The 26,874-nt window shown below is 29.7% G+C and overlaps 2 protein-coding genes across 4 annotated transcripts in view; one reads left to right on the top strand and one right to left on the bottom strand.

Annotated features, from left to right (window-relative positions):
* The window catches only part of Su(var)2-10 (E3 SUMO-protein ligase Su(var)2-10), a 138,207-nt gene extending 136,846 nt beyond the window's left edge, over positions 1 to 1,361 (bottom strand). The window contains exon 1 of one of the 2 annotated variants that reach the window (XM_067280637.1): positions 1,310 to 1,361. In XM_067280637.1, the coding sequence (XP_067136738.1) occupies positions 1,310 to 1,333 (24 nt within the window). In that variant the 5' untranslated portion in view covers positions 1,334 to 1,361. The other variant, XM_067280638.1, reaches the window with a different exon arrangement.
* Positions 1,362 to 12,853: 11,492 nt separating this feature from the next.
* The window catches only part of Fur2 (furin-like protease 2), a 121,358-nt gene continuing 107,337 nt past the window's right edge, over positions 12,854 to 26,874 (top strand). For both annotated transcript variants that reach the window (XR_010882094.1, XM_067280636.1), the window contains exon 1: positions 12,854 to 13,439. Coding sequence is in view for 1 of the 2 variants with exons in the window: in XM_067280636.1 (XP_067136737.1) it covers positions 13,221 to 13,439 (219 nt within the window). In the remaining variant the exon portion in view is untranslated. The remainder of the gene's footprint in view (positions 13,440 to 26,874) is intronic.

The following is a 26,874-nucleotide window of genomic DNA, read 5'->3' as shown; positions in this document are numbered from 1 at the left end:
ACAAATAAGAGTGTGTACTGTATTAAAATTATTTCTAAAGAAATATATGCTGATTACTTTGAAAAACTGCATGTTCAAGTAAAAAATTATTAGTACAATATGCATGCATATTTTCTATTCTGGTCTAAAAATAATTCAACTTCCTTTTATGTTTGATCGTTGGTACAATAACAAAAGCAATAAAATTTACATCTTACAAATTTTACAAAAAAAAGAAAAATTAAAGATAAAATACAATTTTATAAAAGTTAATATATATTTTTGTTTTCTTTAAGATAGACTAAGAGTCCATCTTAAAGATTACCAGTCCACTTACAGTGCCAATATCATCACATTTTCTTGTGGCAGAAAACATTCCATTTAGAATTCAATTCTTCAATAAAATTTTAATATTTTAATTTTAATAATAATAATAATAATATTTAGAGAATAATGGCATTTACAATGTTATTGCATTGCATGCTTCATATATTTGCATACATATGCACATTATGATGTATGTATGATGAATATATATATATATATATTCAAATTCATAACACATGTTTTTGTAGTGTGAAATTATTTTAATATAATTTGAATTACACAATTCAAAACTTTGTTTTGCTGTTACCAAATATAAAATACTGGAAACTAATTTGAAATATATACATACATAAAAAATATATATATATATTAAATTTTATATCATCAAAAATATTAGTATATTAAAATAATTGGTAGAAGTTACAAGTTACTTTTATATCATGTTTATACATGTATAAATAAACAAATGACCTAGGAGTAGCTTCTATACAATAATTTTCTTCATAAAGATTTTTAACATAACTAATCAAAATGGAACCATAAATAAAAGCAACAATGACCTTTAATTCAAGTAAAACAAATAAATTAATGTGAAATAAAAGCAATATAAGTAAAGGAAAACATAAAATATAATAATAACGTATAACTAAGAATCAGACTTGGACTTTTCTGCCGAACGTGTTAAATCAAAACTGACATTTTTTGAAATTCAAAGACCACAATGCAAAACATATCATCTCATACATAAATAATATATTTGTAAGTGTTTATCATAAAACTATCTTATAATTATTAAAATAATAAATAAACGAAATGTTCACTTAATTTTTAACATTAGGCTTAACAGCAGTAAGGAAATTAACTGTTTTTTAAGATATTACTTTGTATTAATTCGCAATTCCAGGAAATCATAATACCGTAGATTAATGGCAAATTAAAGATCCCTTCTAAACAATTTCAACATTTAAAAAGAATTTCAACGCTTGTTTTCCTTCCAACTCACCTCGAGTTCGTCTCGATCAGACATCTTGGCTGTTTTATTTTACATGAAAGATTCATTAGCCATCTGGCGGAAATAAAGAATTCATTTACTATAAAAATTCAACGTCAGTCACGAGCAAACTATTATAATTATTATTAAAATCACGATATCAAAACGTTTATAAATTTAATGTAAAAGCTTTGTAGTTCTCATTTCCATATTTAAAAAAAATGATTAAAGTATGATAGAGATCGGTAAATAATGGAATGCATTGTACCGTACATAATATTCTTTGAGACGGCCGGTGCCCGAACGGAATCTACTGCTCTGAAGGACCCGGAAACGAATCCCAGGAATGTTTCGGGATTAGATCTTCTGGATATGTCGGGCCCCGCCGCTCACTACCCACATTCCCCATTGTGGACTTGGCCGAATCTATAATGAGCTTGCTAAAAGAGGCCCTCTTAGTGCCCAAAGGGTGGAGAGGTGGAGAGTTAAAATAATAATCTATATATATAAAAACAAATGTATGTCTGTTGTCTGTGTGTTTGTCCTTCATGCATTACCACACCATTTATCCGATTGCCATGAAACTTCGGGAAGTTTAATACATTCCCGCGAAGGTTTCTGGTATATGTGAAGACCAACATTTCCCCCCTTTCAAAAATATATTTATATATAGATTAAGGCTTTTATGTCCAACAGATGGCGCTAACTTCCGACGACCTAAGTTTGCTTTTCTGTGAGGCATTATGCTTTTCTGTGAGAATGGACTAAAGCAAAACATTTTCTATCTATCTATATAAATAAAATATAACGTTTGTTTGTTTCTACCGATTCCTTTAAAATTTTGACACCACATTGCATTCGAATACGCACGTGTTTTTATATAATATACATGTCGAAATTCCCCCCACTGGGGGGAGAGGATAGGATTAAGGCTCACCATGAAGAACTCGGCTTCTATTTATACTATTTTACATGCAGTTTTTTGCGTTTTTAATTGCGTTTTAATAGGTTACGTCAACAGAATATACACTAAAAAGGGATTTTTCGATATTCCCCAGCGGGGAAAGGGACAGGATTAAGGCTTTGTCATTCGATCCTTCTGATCTTTAGAACTAACGCTAAGCAGTCAAACACGAACAGTATCAAAAAAAAAATGTTATTAAAAAGGTGAGAACTGTCACCGTCATCCTCGGGCAACACCCAGGCAAATCCAACGAACTTTCGCGCCTCTTTTTCACGTTGCCAGCCAACTCTCGTTGGCAAGTGTTGCCAGACAGTGTTCGGGATCTCTAGCACTGGCGGCCACAGCTAACTCCCCCACCAGTGTCTGCGACACGAAACGAGCGGGAAAGGATACATGTCGGCCAGAGCGCGTGGTAGTTTGTCGCGTTGGGATTGTCTTTGGTATGTTTAGTCGTCGCTGGTCTTGGCATTGGAGACGTTGGGGGTAACTGGTCCGACTCACTCGCTGCGAGAATAAAAGCCGGTTTCAGTCGATCAATAGAAACTACAGTTTCTTTTCCCTTTATGCATAGAGTGAATGTCTTGCTACCACGTGACACGACTCCGTAGGGTCCATCGTATGGAGGCTGCAAGGGCTTCCGTACAGCATCATTGCGAAGAAATACGGGGGAACATGACTGAGTTCTTTGTGGATAAATGGGTTGCGGTAGGAGTGGTGCTCCACAGGCACTGGTTTTAAGTTTGCCATCATCGTCCTGAGTTTTTCGACGAAAAAACATGGATTGACGTCCTGAGGACCAGGGACGAAGAATTCTCCAGGCAGTCGGAGGCTGGTGCCATAGAGCATCTCAGTCGCGGTAGTGTTGGTGTCTTCACGGAGCGCAGTTCGCAATACTAACAAAACTGTTGGTAGCACATCCGTCCATATTTCAGTAGAGTGTCACTTGATGGCAGTTTTAAGTAAACGATGAAAGCGTTCAACAATGCCATTTGCAATTGGATGGTATGCTGTTGTCCTAACTCTTTGGGTACCAAGAAGTTGAGTGAGGGATTTAAATAGGCCAGATTCGAATTGCCGTCCTTGGTCAGATGTTATTTGGGCAGGCACTCCAAAGCAAGATATCCAGCCTGAGTACAGGGCTGAAGCTACTGTTTCAGCTGCTATATCTGGCAACGGGATTGCTTCAGGCCAACGAGAAAATCTATCGATGATTGTGAGGCAATATGTTGAGCCGTTGGAAGGTGGCAATGGACCAACAATGTCAATATGAATATTTAAAAATCTGGTGTCTGGAACAGGAAAGGTTCCCAAAGGTTTAGCGACATGTCTCTGGATTTTCGACCTCTGACAAGAAATGCAGGTGCGAGACCATGTCTGGCAGTCTTTACTGATGGATGGCCAAACAAATTTTGCTTTTACCAATCTGGTTTAGCTCCTTACACCTGGATGTGACAGGTTATGGACAGTGTTGAAAGCAGTGCGACGATAACTAGACGGAATGTATGGACGAATGCGACCTGTCGATACATCACAGTAAATTTCGACATCACTATCAGGAAGTTTAAACTTCTTAAGTACAAGTGATGAGTCACTTGAAGTCAGGAGAGACTGGAGCTCAGGATCTTGCTGTTGGTCTGTTGCAACTTTGCTACAATCTATAGATGGGCTACTAATTGATTCAATACGGGAAAGAGCATCAGCTGGAACGTTATCGATTCCCTTTATGTGTCTGATGTCTGTTGAGAATTGTCCTATAAAGTCAAGATGTCTCAACTGACGGGGTGTACACTTATCGTGTCGTTGCTGGAAGGCAAACGTTAATGGTTTCTGGTCTGTGTAAATGGTGAACTGTCGTGCTTCCAGCATAAACCGGAAATGTTTCAGAGCCAAATACACAGCCAGAAGTTCTCGGTGGTATGCAGAATACTGACGCTGAGAGTTACTCAGTTTGCAGGAAAAGAACGCCAGTGGCTGGAGACCTTGTGCTGTAACTTGATGAAGGGCAGCGCCCACAGCAGAATCAGATGCATCGACGTGAAGTACAAGGGAAGTGCTTGGTGAAGGATGATGTAGTAAGGTGGCCTCTGCTAATTGTGACTTACATGACTCAAATGCCTGAAACGAATTGTCAGTCCATTTAATCTCGCGCTGGTCGTTTTTCTTTGCTCCTTTAAGTAGGTCGTGTAAAGGAACTTGGTGATGGGCCGCATGGGGTAGGAACCTACGATAGAAGTTCAAGATGCCTAAGAACCTTCTCAGTTGTTTGAGGGTCTGTGGTCGCTTCTGTTGAGTTATGACAGATACACGTTCTGGAAGTGGCATAATGCCGTGGAGAGACACCATGTATCCTAAGAATAATACATGTGGGGCAGCAAAAGTACACTTGGATGCATTGATTTGCAGACCGTACTTGTCAAGGCGTTGAAACACTTGCCGCATGTGCATCTTATGTTCCTCCCACGAAGTGCTAGCGATGAGGATGTCATCTAGGTTTGAAAAACAACTTGCAGAACTTCGTGCATGAATCGTTGGAATGATTGGGCTGCGTTGGAGAGACCAAAAGGGAGGAAAATGAATTCAAATAGCCCAAATGGCGTTGTAATGGCTGTCTTTGGCACATCATCTGGGTTAACTGGTATATGGTGGAAGGCTCTAACCAAATCGATCTTGGAAAATATTCGGGCTCCATGTAGATTTTGACCAAAATCGTGGATGTGTGACACTGGATAGTGATCGGGAACAATTATCCTATTCAGGGCACAATAGTCTCCAGTAGGTCTCCAATCGTTATGGCCCTTCGGCACCATATGGAGGGGAGAAGCCCAGTTGGACTTTGATGGTCTGCATATACCTAGCTCCATCATGTGCTGGAATTCTTGCTTTGCTACTTGCAGCTGAGCCGGATGCAATCTACGAGGTTTAGCAAATACGGGTGGACCGTGTGTCTCGATATAATGCACTGTGTTGTGCCTGACTTTCTGAAAACGGTCGAGGACGAGTGAGATGTGGAAAGTCCTTGAGGATATCCTGCATTGGAGAATTGCTGATTATAGTTTTGACTGAAGTAGGTGGTCCTGTATAATATCTTCCTCGTGTAGTAAGGGAAGTCAGAGGGTCAACCAGTAATCTGTTTCTGATATCGAGAATGAGTCCAAATTTGGCCAAAAAGTCTGCACCGATTATAGGCTTCTGCACATCAGCTATGGTAAATTCCCGTCTGAAAGAACGTCTTAAGTTGAGGTCAAGTTCTAGCACTTTTGTTCCATACGTCGAGATTTTAGAGTCGTTGGCAGCATACAATTCAACCTTTGTAGGCTGATTCTTAGTGCGATTGGGAATGATCGATAAATCTGTTTCAGAATCAATTAAGAAATTTAGGCCAGTTTTGTTGTCATACACAAACAAATGGCTATATTTAGGAGCCAGGCCGTTACTGCTGCTGGCTGCGCTCGTTTCCCTGATCAGCAGTTCGGTCGAAGGAACACGGCGAACGACATTTCCTAACAGCTGATCTAAACTTATCGTGGTAGTAACAATATCCCTGACGACTGAGGCTTCTTCCTCGAGAGCGTGAACTAATGCGATACCTCGCATTCGGGTCATGTCGGTTTCTCTCTCTACTACGATAACGGGGACGAACAGTACGCGATATATTAAGTTCTGCAACCTTCGTTGTGAGTTCTAAAATCTGCATTTCCAGATTTTTGATTACGGGATTTTCGGTTTCTAAGTTGATGCTGGCCAGTTGGGTTGGTTCTGTAAGTTCAGCAACCTTGTCAGCAAGGATGGCTAGCTTGTCTAGTTTATCACCGCTAACAGCCAGAACTGTCTGAATATTTTTGGGGAGACATTGGAGCCACAAGTTTTTAAGAAATTCTTCGGTAATCTTGCCCGCTGAAAGCTCTCTCATTTTACGGAGTAAAACGCTGGGTTTCTGATCCCCTAACGCCAGATCTTCAAGCAGAATTTTAGCCTTTTAGCAGCGGAGTTCTGAAAAATTTCGAGGAGTCGATCTTTGAGTTTAGTAAACGGAGCCTCAGCTGGACGGTCAAATACTAAGTCACTGACGTTAGATAGAATCTCCGCGTCCAGAGAATTGATTAAATAGTTGTATTTAGTGTTCTCACTTGTAATCCGATTAATGGCAAAAGCTGCGTCTAGCTGCACAAAAAATAATTTGATGTTGGTTTTAGTGAAGATAGGCATTTTTGCCTGTACACGTCCGATTTCCAATTCGTTCTGTTCTGCCATTTCGGGCGCCTAACTATGCAGCTACAAGGAAAGCAGGATAGTCTTGGATTAGGCTTAGCCCAAGTCACGTACTCTTAGTCTTCTTATTGAATTTACGATTCAGAAACTGATCATACCTGCATGTCCTGTTAAAAAATGTTCCTTCATAGACACAGAGTTGTTCGCTATCCAATTCAGTCGAAAGTCCAGGTAGTTCATTAATCGGATCACGTTCGGGTCACCACTTTGTCATTCGATCCTACTGATCTTTAGAATTAACGCTAAGCAGTCAAACACGAACAGTAACAAAAAAACCTTTATTAAAAAGGCGAGAACTGTCACCGACATCATCGGGCAACACCCGGGCAAATCCAACGAACTTTCGTACCTCTCTTTCACGTTGCCAGCCAACTCTCGTTGGAAGTGTTGCCACACAGTGTTCGAGATATCTGGCACTGGCGGCCACAAGGCTTACTGTGAAGAACTCGGCTTTTATTATACTATTTTAGATGAGTTTTTGATTGCGTTTTAATAGGGTACGTCAAGAGAATGTACACTAAGAAGGGATTTTTTGAAATTCCCCCCACGGAGGAAGTGTTATACATTTATAATAGATACATTTTGAGCCACAACAACGCGTGGCCGGGTCAGCTAGTAATATAGGAAATGTTGCGAGAAAACGATACTAAAGCGTATTCTCTTCTCTTTTCTATTCTCACGAAGTATAAACCGGCCTTGGATTTTGAATTGGTCATCAAAAGATAAATCAGAAGAACTTTTCAAGATGGTGGTATTCTGTAATGGATTAGTTACGTTAAACTTTTTAGACATAAATAAGAAAATTATGGTTAAAGTTCTTCACATACTGCGTTACAAAATGGTAAGTAGCTTAGAAAATAAACTTTGAATTTATGAAAACCATAACATGAAATTAATTTTCCACGCAATTCTCAATGCAATTTGGCTACGAATTTTTTAAAAATTTTATATAAGATTCGATTAAACTCTTACATTCTCTCTTTAAAGGTAAATCGCCCATTATCATCATGAAAACCTCTATGTCATCATTATTCGTAACTTCAAATAACAAAGTTCTCAAATCAGCCATTTTCAGTTCGGTTATGTAACGCTCAACGTGTTCCATGTTACTTTCAGCAATTAGTAGAATTCCAACGTCTAGATAGGTCGTAAACTGAACGCCTTCCTAGAAAAATCATTTTAAAAGTGGAGTTTACACTTACGAGTAACTCTCGTAAAAAATCGTATGTGTAAACGATTTCTTTTATGAATAGAGGCACTAACTAAAGTTACATATATTTTTTTTAAACTCTTTCCGCCCTTTTTTTTTTTTAACTCTTTCCGCCCTGTGGGCACTAAGAGGGCCTCTTTTTGCAAGCCATTATGGGTTCGGCCAGGCCCACAATGGGGCGACCGGGTGGTGAGGAACGGGGCCCGACATATCCGGACGGACCACCTCCCGAAAAATTCCTGGGGATTTTTCGGCCTGTCGGGATTCGAACCCGGGTCCCCCAGAGCGGTAGGCTGCCACCTTGACCGCTCGGCCATCCGGCCTTAAAGTTACATATTGTCATGAACGGTGCTGGGTCTCAAGGAAGTAGAGGCACCTGAACAATATTTCTTTTTCGTTTGCTTCCATCACTTTGATGTAAATAATATAATTTGCTATAGTGCTCCCATGTATTTTGCCTCAAGTCCCCGTTATCGTTTGACTCCGACTGAAAGCAAGGATTAGTTATTAATAAACCACAGTACAGGTATACCTCGACTTACGTCGTTTCGAGTTACGTCGTTCCCGATTATACGTCGTTTGTTACGTCGTAACTACACAAGTAAATTCGACTTACGTCGCCTCTCCTGGAACCAATTACCGACGTAAGGCGAGGTATAACTGTAATTTGAAATAAAACATAAAAATAAATTAACTTATACTATTTAAATCTTTAGTCTTATTCTAACGTGATTTAAAGATTTTCGACTTACTATTTTGTCAATTAGAGAAAAATTTCTTAACAAAGGAAAATTCCAAGTTTTCTTCTAGCAATTCGAATTTTCTACCGTAAAAAAAAGAAGAAAAAAAAAACACGTGAATAACAGATGATTGCATAAGCAGGTTGTCAGATTTATATTGTCAATAATCCACAAAGTGGATGCAAAATATTCCCAAATTACAAAACTTTATCGAAAAATTCCTCACAATAATATCAGTATTATAGATACAATTTAATAATTTCAATATTCTGATATACTGATATACTGATTGCGTATTGTTAAAATTCTCAGAGAACAAAATTCTGACACAAATTATTCTATTTATATCATCTTTAATATTTTCACAATTACCTAGCATCAAATGCAAGAGCCGAAAACAGTTAAAAATATTTAATAATTTCTTATTGAAATGTTTTTCCGAAGAGTTATTTACTGAAATGTTCTATTTCATAATTTGACATTATTTAACTTTAACATCATCATTATCATCATCATCATCATCATCATCAACTCGTCTCGATTATATATATAGATAATCATTTTTCTACATTTGTTTGTAAAGATAACAATTAATTATTTACTTCCATGATTTGTCTCTGTCATTTGATTTAAATTAATGTGAAAATAAAACTTTTCCGAAGAATCTATAGCCCATCATATATATACAGCATTTTCGTCTTCGTTTCCAGTGTTCGCTGTAAAAATCACTGATAAAATATTTGACTGATAAATCCTGCATATGCAATCGAATTTGAATTTTTGTCAAGTATATAACAGGTCTCAAATGTTTTTGGAAATTTTATACATTACTTTCCTTGGAAATAAAGTAAAATAAAATTTAAGTTTAAATTTAAATTTAAATTATATCATTGCAGGGAAAGTAATGTGTAAAATTTCCCTGTATTTATATACACAACATTTAACAAATTAAACTGTTATTTTGAATCTATTTTCTTAAATAAAAAAAAAATTGTTTGTTTTGTTAGATTTCATTTTAAAAAAAAGTAAAAGTAATTTTAATGCTATGCACAGTTGCTCTGGAAAATTTTGTTATTAATTGCGTATTGTTAAAATTCGCAGAGAACAAAATTCTGACACAAATTATTCTATTTATATCATCTTTAATATTTTCACAATCACCTAACATCAAATGCAAGAGCCGAAAACAGTTAAAAATATTTAATAACTACACAAAACGCTGATTGAAAAAATTGTAGGTTTCAAGACTTATTCCAATGTCTTAATTTTTTCTGTGAATATGTAAACGAACAATTTGTCAAATAATTATATCCATTCATTCTATCTTAGACCACATAGATGATTCATTTTTCCATTCACATCCTGAAAAATGACACGAACAGTCATTCAAATAACAGATTTGAAGTTTTCTTTTAAATATCTATTTTTATTTTCTTCTGATAATTTATCAATACAACCGAACATTGTGAATAGAGATTAAATCTAGATTTTCGTCAATACCTCGATTCGATGGATCGAACCGAACATCATTTAGCCAAAGACTTTTTAAACATTACTTTATTATACAGTACAAACTCTCCTGAGCTTCATATTTTCATTTGACCTTTTATTGAGAAAAGAAAAACACCAAACACAAGGCATTTCGTAACAAGATCATGGAATAAGACAATAAGTTGGAAAACAAGAGGGCTGTGCCGCGGCCATTGTAATCTCAAGGCCAGATGTATGACGTTGCATACGCCGTTCCAAGCTCCTACTTTATACAGTATCTGGTTAAATTTTGGTTTGATGTTTATACTTTAAAGCTGGTTAATTATAACAGAGCAAATATTCATTTTTAGGAAGCTATGTTAAAAGATTTAACACCATCTGATTTTAACTTAAAAGTAATATTAAATCTTTAAATATTTTAAATATAATATACAGTACTAAATGCAATTTTTGCTATATTATAATTAACCAGCTTTACTGTATGAACTTTTAAGTAGGAGCTTAGGACGGTATTGTGACGTCGTACTTCTAATGTTCTGGCCTTGAGATAACGGTGGTCGCGACTACGAAAATTCACAAAACATTTTTTAACAAGGTCTTGAAATGGCACAATAATCTGAAAAACAAGAGGATTGTGTAGCGAACATTCATACACTTTGGAGGTCCTGATAGTCTTTAGTAAGATTTCAATTCTTGTTGGATGGATGAGAGGCAAGCGATCTACTTGCACACCACAGGAGTTGAGGCATGTCTTGTAGGATAAGCTAACTCGATATGTAATGTAGGGGCGTAACTGAATCTTCGGGGGTCAAGTGATTTAACATCGTGAGGACTGTACAACATAGAACCTCCATTATGTGAGGAACGAAGTCAACGGATCATTTCTCTAAGAAGAAATGACTTGGTACGATTGGATAATGGTGCCTTTCTATGTTGATTTCGTTTACCAAAAGAGAGTGTGAAAGTAACTCGAAATAACTCCTCTTGATGAATATAAGAGTTTAAATTCGTTATTGAGCAACGAATTTGTCATTTCAGATTCGTCAGATTTCTTTATCTGGTGGCGGATGATTTGGTCACTTCAGTCAACTCGGTAGTTACTGGAAAAGTCCTCGTTTTATGTCATCCATGGAGTAACCAAATGTACGTACAGTACCATTGTACCTCTGGTCATCCAAGGGTTAGATTCCATCATAGCATACTTTGGGTATGCTGCGCGACATATTTCGGACCCAGTATACAGGGGAAGATTTAGAGAGTCACAGGGTACATCCCTTCTGAAGAAATTTCCCCGAGTAAATTCGGGTACCTTAGTTAATAAAATTTTTTAAAGGCATTCTGTTTCCTTTCTGCACGCTCCTCTAAAGATTTCTGGATTCGCTATTACCGATATATATGTTACAGTGAACGTGAATAGTACTAGTGAATGTAAACCTTCAGTAAAATAATCAGTTGATATGAAACAAATCGTTCATTTTAAAACAATTAATCCATATTTGCTAGTGATTGTATACCGTCTTTCTAGTGTGTTTGCTTGTTTGTTTTTTTAATTTTTACGAGCTGAAGTTATGAAAAGTAAATTTAAAATTAAACGAAAAACCTTTTAATTAACGTTTTTATTTATTACAGCAAGTCGAAGAGTTATGACATTTAGAAGTGCATAAAATGTCATTTTTCTTGTATTTACACTTCATAGTCTTTTAAAGTGCAAGAACGTTTGAAAAAGCTTTGTCTTGTATTGCAAGATTGGGCAGATACAATCGTCTTTAAAATAACAGTTTTGTCTGAGGAACTTCACATTCAGCAATCAATTTTTCGGGGCAAGCCGAAAATTGAGATCTTGTGAATGCTGTAATACAGATTCACTGATTACTTTAATGAAGATGTATTGTATATTCACTAGTAATAATGTACAGTACATTGACTGACCACCCGCTTTCACTGTAACAATTATTAAATAAATATTAGACCTATATATGGAAATTATCTGTATATAATGATGGAAATAAAACTGCTTACTGTATTCCAGACTTAACGTAAATAGAAAGTATTTAACAATTTATTTAAAAAGTTTAAAATTTCACCATCTTCTTCAGTTATTGAGCTAAGTAAGTGTTTAATCAAAAAATATACTTGCAGAAGAATTACGTTAAAAAATATTTCATATGAAATTATTTCGGAATAAAATTATACCAAAACTTTGAACAAATTGATAAAACATTTTCTTTGTATTAAATATTATCTTATAAATAAATTTGAATTTATAATAAAGTAAAAGAGATTAAAAATAGATCAAGCGTGTCGTAAAATTTTTCTAAAATCGTCGTAACCTAATTTGAGATATTTGTCAGTACACTAGTGACCAAAATCTGTGTTCCACAAATCGGTTTTTTTTGTTGTTTAAAACAATACAACAATGCTAATGCCTACTTTATTTTATTTACTCGGGCTTAAAACTTATCACTTAAAAGACACTACAGTACATTCAGCGAAAAATAAAAACAGTATTTTTCATCGTAGCGACTGAAAAACAGGATTGACTTCTATTATTTTGTTACGGTTTCTTCACGGTGAATTTTAGTGGGCACATGTACGAGCAATAAAATCTTTTTTCGGAATACAAATTCTAGAACTGTTAACATTAGACACAAATATCGATATTGTATTCAAGTATTCATAAAAGCACGATATAATAAATAATTTAAAACATATAAATAGTTTGAACATAATTATGAAGTTTCGAATTACATTTTTTTTAATTGAAATATTATAAGTAGTAATAGTTATTAGTAATTTTATAATATATTTTCTTTCGTAGAAATAAAAAATAAAAAAATAAAATTACGTTTACTTTCTTCGCCGGAAGAGGGATACGTGTGGCAGCCATCTCTGGGAGTAATGCTTACGTAGGAGGTCACGTAATTGTGTAAGGAGTGACGACTACTGTCATGAAAACTATGTTTTCAGAATGACTGCATCCATTCAGATGGTACAGCGAGTTCCAGACAGGTCTCCCATTCTTCTCAAAGTGGCAACAGTTTTATAGAAGCAGTTTATTCGATTTAATTCGTCGATAAGTTTTCTACTTTTGAATCAGCTGATCGGTTTGTCAGCTACACGTGGTTATTCTACTACAATAATATAAATAGGCTAAATTTCAATGAATGACTAGTTAGAACGAATGATTTTTGGTTGATCATTCTTTTTTTTAAGTTTTGAATTATGAACGATTTGTGATAATATTTAAACATGATCAATCATATATTTTCGTCCACGTTTTTGTGGACGAGAACGTTTATACGTAGTTTATCATTAAAATATATAGTAATTGTTATTTTATACTATTTAGTGTATTTTATGAATGCAGCTGAACGTCTTTATATTAATGAATTTGCTGTTAAAATTAGAGGGGGTGAATCTGTAGCTAATGAAATTGCTGAGAAACATGGATTTGTCAATCGTGGACAGGTAAGATTATAAATTTAATAAGCTTTGATAGATTAATGTATTTTTAGAATGATTTTTATGAAGTTTATTAGAATTAGTTTGTCATAAGTTATTTTCAGCTGTAACTAATATAAGAGATTTTTATTTATAAAATTTTTCCATTTTATGGATAATAAATCTAATAACAAAATTATATCATTTGATATACTTTTGACATAAATTTTGTTATTTCAGTTATAATGTAAATTTTATTTAATTAAAAATTCTTTCTCTTTAGTTTCTGTTAAGATTTAAATCAAAAATATGTTTTTGTTGATTTTTTATTTTTCATTTAACTGAAATAATTTTTTTTTTTTTAAATTAAGATATAAATTATGATACTGAGTTTTAATCTATGAATTTAAAAATAAATATTTAGATGAAGAATGTAGTAAGTTCAAGGTTGCTAACTGATTTTAAATTTGTTTTTTAGTCACTGATCATGTTTTTTTATGCAGAAAATCAGTGAAGTTTATCTGATAAGACATTGTAACTTACTTTAAAAGTACATTTGTTTATTATTGAAATAGTTACATAGGAGAAATCTTGATATGAAGTTTAGTTTTAATATGAAATATTTTTAATCATATATCACCCTATTTCCATCTTTATTGCTGAATTTAATAATACACATCATTGAAAGTCTGTCATTCAATACCTATCTGAATACTCATCACAGCTGTTAAAAAGGTTTATTGAAATATTGTTTCAGAGATTTAAAAAGATTGTTTATACTAAGATTTGAACATAATACCATTTTATTAAGTTAAAATTAATTATTTAAAAAAAAAAAAAAAATAGATAAATACAAATATTTTATAGTTTACTAAAAATGAAAAAGTATTATTAACAACAAGATTTGCTTAATGTCCATCTAAAAATTTAACAGTTTGTAATATTTTGTAATTTTATATGTATTATTAATCAAGACAGATTGATTTCAATTATTTAATTCTGTAGAATATATGTAAATTTAGGTTAAATATGATATACTTAAGAAATATTTCTTAGAGAATTTTTTTAAGAAAGTCTTAAAGAATTCATTATCATTGTTTTAAAATAACTTTTATAAATGAAAATATTTTATTTATTGGATGTATTCTAAATTATATATATAAAAAAGTAGGTTAATAGCAACAATAACAATAATAATTATTTATTAAAAATTATCATATTTTGAAATAAAATTGGAGAATTATATTTTTTATTGATTTTCACTGATAGATAAAGTTTACTTAAAAGGATTCATATACAAAAGAAATGCTATTTTAGTATTTTTATATAATATGAATAGTCAGAAGACTATGAATTCTTACATTATGTAATTATATAGATGACCATTTATCTTCTAGAAAAATATAGTTTGCAATAATATAGCATTAAATTTCAATAAAGTTTTATTGTATTAGTGTTAATTAAATTTTGAAAAATGAACTTTTTTTAATTATAAATATTAAAAAATGATTTTAATATATTTATTTTTAAAAATATTAAAAACAATAAATTGAATGAAAAATAAATATGCTGAATATAATATCTGTAAGTATATTTTTCAATAGTTTACATAATAAAATCCCTCTTAAGAAGTGGACAAGTTTACATAATGTATTATAATCCAATTTTTATTAGTTCAATACTTATTTTATGGTAGTCACCTTTTAATTATAATGAAATGTAAAAATATGTTAAAAAGCAGTTTTTTTTCCATCAATTTTATTTTTATTTTTCATTTTTGATTTAGAAAAATGTATTAAATCCTTTAAAAATCTATGAATTCTCAACTCAAAATTGAACAGAATTTTAATTTTATGTGTATGTTAGAATTATTTTTATTTTAACATTTGGAAGTGGAATCTTGAAGATTTCATTTCCAAATGTTTATTTAGATAAAAGTTTTATTTTTTTTAAATACTGAAAATTGATTTTATCTTTAAATTAAATTTATCAAGATCCATTTGATTAAAAGTATCTTTGGTAAACTGTGATTTGATTTTTATATAAACTGATATATATATATATCATTTCATATCATATATATATATATATATATATATATTATATATATACATTTTAATCTTTATTGAAGTTTCATTAAAATTCTTATGTAATTTAAATATTTTATGTTGAAATTTAAAATAAATTAAACAAAATTAATTTATTGAATATTAAATTTAGTTTTTTTTATATTTTAAATATATTTTTCAAATGAATATAGTTGATAGTTTTAATTCTTAAGTACTGATATTCAAAAATTTTTATCAATAATTGCTGTTTTTAAACAAAAATGAAAAGTGAAAAAAAATTTGTTTTTTTATTTTCTTCTATTCTAGTTTTCTATAAATTTTTCTTTTATTAATAAAGAAAAATTTAATCATTATTAGGAAACATAATTCATTGATAAGTTAGGTATCAATTAGTGCTTACTAAATTTAAATATGTACATATATAAACAAATTCCCTAAAATATATTTAACCATTTTGATATAAATATTTTAATCAAAAATTTATATTATTCCATTAAAATGATTTAAATGGGTTATGAAATATATAAATTTTTTTACTTTAATTGAATTTTTATTTACAGTTTTTAAAAATTTGATTAAAAATAGCACATTTAAATTAGATTTATACAGGAAGAAAATATCGTAAAATTAAAAATAAAACTTTAACTTGAACTTCTATAGTAAAATTTTTGATAGATTATGATTGAGTATTCTTAAATGACTGAAGTGAATACAAATACCAATTATAGTATTTGGGTAATCGTTTGTTGGAATCAAACTTAATACAATGGCAAGGAAAAAATATATAAGGAAACATTTTCTTTTGATAACATTGTTCTTTGACTTTAAATGTAAACATCAAGCTTTATTAACTTTTCGAACAATTTTGTATTTAACCTATAATTATTTTAAATTTAATACGTTATCTTTCCTCAATTATTCGGAAATCAGATTATTGAGAAATAATTCTTTAGGATATTATCGTTTATTTGCTTCAAACACATTAACAACACACACGAAAATTCGGTTTGTACTGTACGTGAAGTTTTTTCCCCTTTCTTGCATGAAATACAGTAGAATGATTAGAATGAAGTTGATAAGAATAATGAAGTTGAAGTTCTGAATTTCAAAACATGTCAGGTATAAGAATTTTAAGCTTCAGTTACATTTAAGCAATTTTTAAAAAATTTGAATATTTTTCAGTCAGAATAATTGAAAATTTTGCCATTTCCAGTAAATTAGATTAAGAATATCCGTACAGACAAATGACAAAATGGATTAAAATATGTTAAAATACTGCTAAAATTTTAAATTCGATTAATTTTGAATGTAAACAAATATGATTGAAAGCTTTAAATGACAGCATCTTCATAATCGATTTAATTATGAATATTTAATCGTTTATTCTGCTTTAAAATATATCTTAGACAATTACACTATGCCAATTTAGCACGTCAATTTATTAAATCCCTTTCTTAATTAAAATTAGTTAAATTTAAGATAACATATTTAATTATGCTTCATGTAATAAATTCTTCCCAACCAATATCCATATTTATATTCTTACATCCCTTTCAGCTTTTTATTTTTCTATTTTAATCTTCAAGTTTAAATTAGAAAGATCTGCATTTTGAAATTTCAATTTAAAAAATAAATCTAATATTTAATGATATAAAGAAAAAAATCGTCTCTAGGATACTATGATGATATTTTAATAGCAAAAGTAGTCCGGAAACCAGTACTATACCGTTTTTTTATTCAGTATTCGTTATTATATATATATATATATATATAATATATATAATATATTTATTTATTATTATTATTTTTTGAATGACATATCGTGTATTTTTGTTAATCTTATTGAAATGTAAGGAAATTGAATTTCACAACACGTTCTGGTTTTCTCTATTGGTTTCAATATTAATGTCATAAAAAAATAATAATACTGTGTTATATTATTTACCCAAAAAATCCATATTTTGAAGTAAATATTAAATGAAAAATAAAGCACGTAAATGAACTGTAAACAAACAAATTTTAACAGAAAATTGTTTGAGTTTCTACTCGAATGTATTATTTAATTGGGTTTACATTTTCGAATTTCAGACCTATGTCGTCCGTTTTTCTTTAATCTCGCTAACGGAGTTAGATAGATGAAAATCGAGACCAGATATGGAAAGCGTGGGTGCCGGAAGCCCCGATTAACAGTATACGAACTTCCGGCCTGGACTGAAGTCGTGTGATTTTTAAAATTAAAATACGATTAAAAATTACAGCTCGGCGTTGTAACAATGCAACAATAAGTAATTGTTCATTAGCGTTATAACGTTCTTATTGAAATTTATAAGAATTTAATACTCCATTTTTGATAAATATTTATAATTTTTGCAATTTTTAATTAAACGTGGAATCCGAAATAATATCTATCAGTTTACAATATTGCTGTACTTAACATTACTTGTATCTATATTTATGCGGAAGCTAGAGTTACAGCATACAAATATGTCACGTTTCTGCCTTACCTTGACTGTTTATCATTTTCAATGTCAGTGTCATCACGTTATTTGATTATAAAATTTAAATAACGTCATGATTTTTAGTTTGTTAATTTTTTGAAATTATTTAATTTATAGTTATTTAACCTTGAAGGTCGTGGCATTATTTGCCGTTTCTGATCCGTAAATTCGGGTGATCGACTCCATTGTAAACTTTATAAACAGGCGTGGCAAAGGAAATTCTGCGATGACCTTATACGTGTATGCATTTTTTCTTCTGCTTCGACTAGTTTAAAGGAGTTCATCTGTTAACTTCCATGACGAATTTTACGAGATGATTTCAACAGGCTTTATTTATTTATTTTGTTATTTAAGTAGAGCAGTTATTCTTTTGTATCGTTTTCTCATGAAGGTTATACAAATAGGTGTATATAATTCTTTTCTGTTGCGTTAACAATGAAAGATCATCCAAACAAGGTTAGATCAGACGTTGACAAGTTGAACTTTTCAGCTATTGTTTGGTGAAGCTCAACCATAACTTACATAACAGAAGATAAATTAATTTTAATGTTTTTAATAAAAACAAAGTGGAAATTTAATATAGTTTAATAAGATACAAAGTTGTAAAAGAAAAAAAAAGTATAATTTTATTCTAGAGTAACAGTGAGACACACGTAAATCAGAATCACACGGTACCGAATATTATTTTCCGGTTTGGCAGGTTTCCGTTTTGAACAGGTTCTTTTTTTAACACAGAAAATTGCTCCGTTTCGAAGAATCTTTTCTGTTTAGGCAGGTTTCCTTTTTATTCAGGTTCCGTTTTGGACAGGTTTTACTGTAATAAAGTTTTTGATTTTTAGAATATTCTCTATACGTACGTATGTTTAAAGTATTAAATATTTAAAGTTATAACTTAATAAACTGACCGACACTTTTATTAATTGAAAAATTAGATTGAAAATTGCTTTTAATTAACAAAAGAGTATAATGACAAAATTCGGCATTGCTGACTAATCGATACTTTGAACTGAACTTCACCCATATTCATTTTAAAGAAAATTTCGTAATAATCTATTCATAAAATAGTATGTTTTTTCTATTTACATGTACAGTACTGTCCCAAGTGAAGGTCATTGATTAGAAGGTCACTCGCAATGAGCATGCCAACACTACCAAATGTTAGTTTATGCGTTAGTATGGTTATGTTTAGGAATTTTTCTCCTAGCAACATTAATTATTAAAACAATGCAATTAAATGTTTATTAATTGCGTGTTTCGGATTATATTTTAAACCCAGATTAGTTTTTTTTTTGTATAATGTACTTGAAATTTGTTTATTCAATTTCTAAATTGATAAAACTTTGAACAAGTACCGTCTGTTATAAGTAATGATAATTTTTATTTCGTTTAACAGGATCATAAATTTTTCTTTAAATCAATTTCTTAATATTTTGCATATATAATTTTATATAGATTAAAAATTAAGTTCTCAATAAGTTGTTAATTATTTTTACGCTAATACTTCTTAGATCCTTGACTCTTAAAAGTAAACTTGACTCTTTGACATGAAAAACAGTTAAACATTATTAATGCAATTAGAATAATGTTACATTTTAAATTATTTTTAATTATTTTTTCTTAATGTGAAACGAAATCTTATATCTTGCATTATAATAAATGAATTTAACTTGTGGATTTATGTTCTCGTTAAGAGAAGTCTCGTTTTATCAATGTAACACATTTGATGTCATTGTAATTTTTCATTTCAAGGAAATTGTCTTCAAGATTATCTGCAACAGCATTTTATGTAAATTTAATTATCCTTTTTGTTTTAAGTGAGAAACATTGTCATGTTTATGAATAAACACCATAAATACCACAAAGGCGTACATAGATATGCTCCCTAAGTGGATAACAAAATCCAAAGGTTACATATTGCGAGGTCGTAAGTCTCAAGGTTATTTAGCCTGTTAACGTTTAACGTTATCAAGTTACATCCTTCTGATTCCTTAATTTTTAAAAGAAGAAAAAGGAGACAAAAAATTATTATTTATTTTTTTGTAGTTAATTGATATTTAAAGTGTTTCTTGTTATTGAAGTAGACTTAACTTTTAAACTTTCCACACTGATTTTCTCTTTCTTGCAAAAGATAGCATGTTAAAAACTTCCAAAGTTTTTATCTTTGTTTATGAAAGGAGTTATATCAATTTTAACCATTATACCAATCTGTTTAAAAATTTATTTTAAATTATTTTTAAATATAAAGTCTTTGTTAACTTAGCTATAATTGGAAATAAGTACTTTATAGAAAGGAAAGTTAGTTTGAGATTTTTAAAATTTAAATTCATGAAGACAATTTCTTTTTATTAAAAAATTGAACTGGTAATATTAAGATTAAACTACTATACTGGAATAATATTTTATAAAATTTTCAATATTTAATTATTTATTTATTTAATTTTTTATCGGTTTTATTTAAATGCTTATATAATTCAAGTGATAATATATGCTTCCTGGGAACATAATAAAGTAATTATATTATTGTAAATTTACTATAATTAGCATAAATATATTATTATTTTATTAAATTTCTCTTACAGAATACAAAGAAATACAAAACTTGATTTTTACAAATGATTTGTATGCAATAAAAATGTAATCTGTATATTAAATATCAACTAATTTATACACCATATTTGGGAAATACAATATATATAATTCAGTATATAAGGGTATAACCCTTGTATAATTAGCAATAACATAGATTGAAAGATGTTAATTTTTTAAGTTATATATTATTATGAATGTTTTAAATGATTAAATACGGTATGTATTTCTCTATTTATAAACAATTATTTCGATCTACTTTTAGAAAATAGCTTTAAATTGATGAATATTTAATATTTAAATCAATAAGTAATAAAAATAGATTTAATAATGCATCATTATTATGCAATATTAATGTAAGTTAATTATACAAAATTACAGGTTTTATTCAAATTTTTTACTTTTAAATATGACATTAATAATCTCCAGAAAGAGAGAAAATTTATTTATTATTACTTAGAACAGTTCTAAGACTGATATATATTATGAAACTTGATGGCTACACGAAACAGAATTTAAATGAAACTATATGAATTTATTTAAATAACGTTCCATTATGAAGTAGCATAATAGCTCTTTCGGGACTGTATTGAATTTTATTAATATGTTCTTAGGAATCAAGGGTGTGGAAAGATTGCATTTTCCTTCTTGTTTATCTAATACAGTATGTGGAGAAGTAAATTAATAGAAGGCTAAATTCCGTATCCAATTAAGTTAATAATCTAATAATAATTTTGATAACTTGATGACAATATTGGCCGTTTTTGTCTATCTGTCTGAAATTTTACGATGAAAATGAAACGTTTGTTCTTTCAATAATAAATTGTTAAATGTTTAATAATTCATCTGATCTAAAATGAAATAATATAGATTGATTCGTTTTTCAACAGATTAAGCTGAGACGATCGATATCTAAACGAAATCGCTTGAAACGGTTCTGTCTCATATTTTTTATTCAATCGATTGGATTCAGACAGATAATGACATCCCGATCATTAGTTAGGTTTTTCCTATTGATTGTTTTTAATATTTGATGTTTACTTCACCATTCGAATCAGTTTTAAATGGGAAGAAGCAACAGATTATTCGAGAACAAAATGTTTTGTGTGACTCTTGATTAAATCGTAACTAAATATTAATAAAGAAAGGATTCGGATAAGGGTAAAAATGCAATAGTTTTCGTTGCCATACAGTGACGCGTTATCCTGTGAGCAAAAGGTGACTCCAGCAACAGACTTCCAAATCATCTTTTATAATAAAATATTTCTTTAATTAAAATATTACCCCGAAGAAAAATGTATGATGTCAACACTGTACATAGTGCCCCAATGTTCAAATTTGCCTGGACTCCAGCGTAACGCGCCACTGTTGCCACAGACTCATTTACTAATGTAAATATTCACGGAACGTCATTTTAGATTCTAAGAAATGTAACAAAAGATATTAAAGATTTTAATATTCAACAATGTTTGAAAACACAGTACTTTGTTTTAGTAAAAGTATTATTATAAAATTACATTTGAACATAAAAATAATTAATTTTAACTCATAACATATTCATAAATTACGGAAGTTAGAGAACTTGTGCAATTTTACTATTATTATTATTTTTAAACTTTGTAATTATTTTAATTTTCAGAACTTTATGAAATATTTAATACTATTCAAGTAATTCGCGTATTGTGTTTGTAATTTTCAATCAAATTTCGTTCCGATATTAAATTTTCTAAATATTAATAAAGAAAGAACAATTTTAATTATGAAAAATTATTCCGGAATTAATTTCAGATTCAAATTAATTTCCAAATATTGCATTCTATATTCAAGTCACTCAATTTACATGTAATATAAATTTAGTTATTTTAATTAATAGTGCAAATTCTAGTTTTGCGGTGAATTTATCGCATCATTTATTGAATATAGTAGGTAACATATTTGTATTCAATTGAATTGAACTCAGCTGAATGCAATTATGTAGTCGGGTGAGCTCAATGAAATTCGATACAATATTTATTGGGAAAGTCTCTTAAAAATTCTCCTATTACTCTCTAATCATTGTATAAATTTGAAGCATAATTTACTTAACAGCTAATTTCAGGAAATTTGTGTAAAATCCAAAAGTCAATAATGAAAATCATATTGAAAATTTTCCTCGAAGTGAAACTGTATTAATAAATATTGATGAAGCGTTTAATTAATAGTTTTTGGATTGTTTTTAAAGTGAATGATATATATTATTTTTTTAAAGTGGTATATAATCTTTAACTTTTTGAGATTTTAATCATAGAGATAAAACTCGAAAATTTTCTTTATTTAAACATGCATTTTTAATTGTTGGATAGATCTAATTATTAAAAAAAAATTTGTTTTAACTTTAAGATTAATTAAAGCTTAGTTCTTAAAAGTAAATATAAATTGAAATATTATTTATAGTTCGCATTTACGTTTTCATATGTAAATAAACTATTTCACATTGTAAAAAGTTAATAATACTTTTCCTTAAAAATCAATATATATATACAGATTTTTTAATTTTTTTTCCCCTATCTGCTGAACTTTCAAATCTATTTTGCATGACAAATTAGCGAAGTGTTTTCGATGCAATTCTAATAAAATATTTATTTTTGAAGAAATCCAATATAATTTTCAACGATATTTGTGTATTTTTAATTCAATTTTAATACTAAAAAATACGATTTTTAATGCAGTTTCGATTTTATTATGCGAACGCGTTTCGATTCAAATATGGTATGCTAACAAGAATAATATGTTATCAAGCTATAATATAAGGGAATACAGTTTGAATTAATATTTATATCATTTACAATAGCAAATTTTGTATTTCATGTAGTATAAGATTAACGAGTGATTAATAAATAACAGAATTCAAACAAAGAAAATGACAATGTAAAAATATTATTTTGCAAGATTTATATCACAACAGTTATGTATTTATATTTAAGTATGTACAGTACATAATTATAATTTAAAATTGATAATCGGATTAAAATTTCATATTCTATCTTTATATAGATTTAAAAATACTTCAATATTACACAATTACGTTTAGATTTTAAACATTATCATTGATTTATCTGTAAAACGTGACATTTAAAATATTCATTTCCTTGCTGTGTTCAAGAGAAATTTCATTTAAAGAACGTATAGTAAGTAGTAATTTATTAATTTATAATTCTTACAATTTATAATTTTCTATTCTTAATTCAAATATAATTTTTTTGGGGGGATTTATATAAAACGCTTAGAATGAAGATTAGTTAAAGAAATGAAACATAGAAAATCGCTCCGTTTCGGCAGGTTTCCGTTTAATTCAGGTTCAGTTTTGGACAGGTTTTACTGTATTTCAAGACAATAATAAATGAATGGATCTAACTAGGCATTGAGATTTAAATAAATAAATAAATAAAATCATTTCCTTGCTGTGTTGTAATAGTACGAGTATAAATTTCTGTTGATCATACGCAAGTATAATTAATTCATTTTAGCAAAATCAAGATTGTGAATTACTTGCACAGAGTTTGAGTGACAGCAGGAAAAAGCTTTTAATGATGACGACAGAAGAAAGCACTTTATATGTATGAGAGATGTGTCATCTGTCTGATTCGTTGATTCTTGTTTTCTTTCCTGTTATAGCCAAAATACTGAAATAAAAACTATTAAATAGTTTGTTAGTCTCATCAGAAAATATTATAGTTATTTTTTCATTTATTTTCTACATGATTCTGTAATTAGCTAGAATAATTTTAAAATATGCATTTAGACGACAGATTTATTTTATTGGGCTGCAATTTGACAAAAATTGTAAATTCCTCTTTCGTCCGTTCGGCTGTTCGTTTGTTTGTCTTTCCTTAATCTCGAGAACGGAGTTAGATAGATGAAAGACGAGACCAGATATGGAAATCTTAGTAGCAGGAGGCCCCGATTAGCTATATACGAACTTCCGATGTGAACCGGAAGTCACGTTATTTCAATTCAAAAATTTTTCCCTGAAAGACGTTAAATAGATGACCGGCACGATTCTATTGTTAAAGGAACAATATGATGTACAGAGGCAAGCCACTATTAATTTGAGTTGGAGAGCATATAATTTAAATTAAATAAATTAAAAATATGATTAAAAATTGCAGCCCGGCATTGTGACGACGTCAAAATAAATAATTGCTCGTTCTACTTCATAAATTTCTTTCAGTTTATAAATAACTTATACGTTAATGTATTATGAATTAAAAATACGTTTAAGGATTATTAAATTTATTATAAAAAGTTTAATAAAATAAATGAATTTTAGTGAAACGATAGATTAGTTCCACGTTTTGTTAGATAGGATAAATGATTTTTATGCATAAAAAATATGCCAAAGTATTTCATTAACAGCACTGTTTTAAAAATGATCTTACGGAAAATAACATTCAATTATTTCGGAAAAATTTCGTAAAAAATAAAATATTTTGCGAATAAAATTATTTCAGCCTATAATATATTCTTAACTCGATTACAGGATATTTTAATATCCGGCAGTTCTTTGCGCGTTATTTCTTGTTTAGAATGGAAAAGAGAGTCTGAATACAGTTTGCTTTGATTTGTATACCAGGCATATATTATGAAGATTGTACTCTAACAATGATAAAAACGTTTCGGTATGTCATGATAGCCTACTTCGTTTGATGGGCCTCATTTTCGAGCAGAGTTATTCTATAAGTGAAACACGCATTTACTTGCGTGTTTAATATAGAAAAATTTTATTATTTATGTTGAATTAAAGTTTGCTATTTTCATCGTATTTTGTATTAAATTAAAATTGAATTATTTATTACTTAATTCTCGCTAGATTTAGAATATGACACATGTTTTGGAAAACATTTTGTTTTTTTAAATTTGGATAAAAAGGAATTTATTTTCTTCGATAGGAAATTATTTATTTAATGTAAAGTTTTATAATTAATTAATATCTAAGTTACGCAAATATATTAGATTGTCAATTATCCGTGCCTATACAGCAAATGATCACAAATTATTTAAAAAAAATTAGCAAAATTCAATAGTTTTACTGTAAAAAATTAGAAGAAAAAACCGTATTTTCTCGATTGTAAGATGTACCATGAGTTTTAAAATTTGGTTTTATAGCCGGATAAACTATCATTAGTTTCGTTAACAAGTTAGAAAAATAATACAAATTAAGTAATGTTCGGCAGCCCTGTTTTCCATGTTCTTCTGTATATACGATATATATCAATATATTTTTTTCATGCTGCATCATAATGTCGTCTCGAAAACATTTCGAAAACTAAAAATGCAGTATAAATTAAATTATCGTTGTCAGCAAAACTCATTTGAACCGATATGATCTGTAAGCTGTGTAGCTAAGAAAGGTAGAAACGTTTGTTATTGCTGTATAATCCATCGTATATAATCCACCAAGCGATGGCTTCTGTTTGTTGTTTTGAATTGTAAATATAAGATGTTATTGACTGGAAGATGCAACTCTATTTTGGACAAGCAAAAATGAATAAAAAAGACATGCTAAGAAGAATTGAGGAAATACTTTTATAAATGTTCATAAATTCATAAATATACGTTCAAAGAAAGTTCATCATTGATAGGAACAGTCGAAAAGTGAATCTTCAGAAAAAGTGGTGTTTATAATCTCTATCTCAATACTAAATTCACCATTATCTTTGATTTAGTCTTATTTTAATTAGCGAACATAATATACAGCGGATAAACGTTCACAAGATATGTACTAGTTAGACAGAAAGAGTCGTCATATCCGTTGTATCCCCGAAGAAAACATTATTTTATTTATTGTGAATAATATAACAGCGTCGTTAATATATATCTAATCTATAAATATATAATCTAGCATAAAAATACAGAACTATAGTTAGAATAAAGAATGTGTATTAACATTTCATCTCTAATTAGTTATGGCAACCTTCATCCTTTTCTCAACTGTTTTCTACAAATATAAAAGAATTAAAAACAAATTTAGAGGGATGACGCATTTAATGTTCAAATATATATTTAACCTAAATTTTATTCAGACTAATCTAAATTTTTAAATATATGTCAATATGAAAAGTTTAAACAGTCGTTAGTTTTGTTTTGCCGAGACGAAACGAAGTATACACACGTACGAAATAACTTATATTTTGATAAACTATAGAGGAAAAAAAATGAAATTTTATCCAACTTTTTCAAGTTCAAATATTTGTTTTAATATATATAAAAAAATAATAATAAATATTTTTAAAAAGTAGAATAACAAACGTTGAAAAACTGAATCTCTTA

The sequence above is a fragment of the Centruroides vittatus genome, unplaced genomic scaffold (genome assembly GCF_030686945.1).
Source record: "Centruroides vittatus isolate TY-2023 unplaced genomic scaffold, ASM3068694v2 contig_888, whole genome shotgun sequence".
In the NCBI taxonomy this organism is placed as follows: Eukaryota; Metazoa; Arthropoda; class Arachnida; order Scorpiones; family Buthidae; genus Centruroides; species Centruroides vittatus.
The sequence above is the reverse complement of the archived record's forward strand: the minus strand, read 5'-3'. Positions and strand labels throughout refer to the sequence as shown.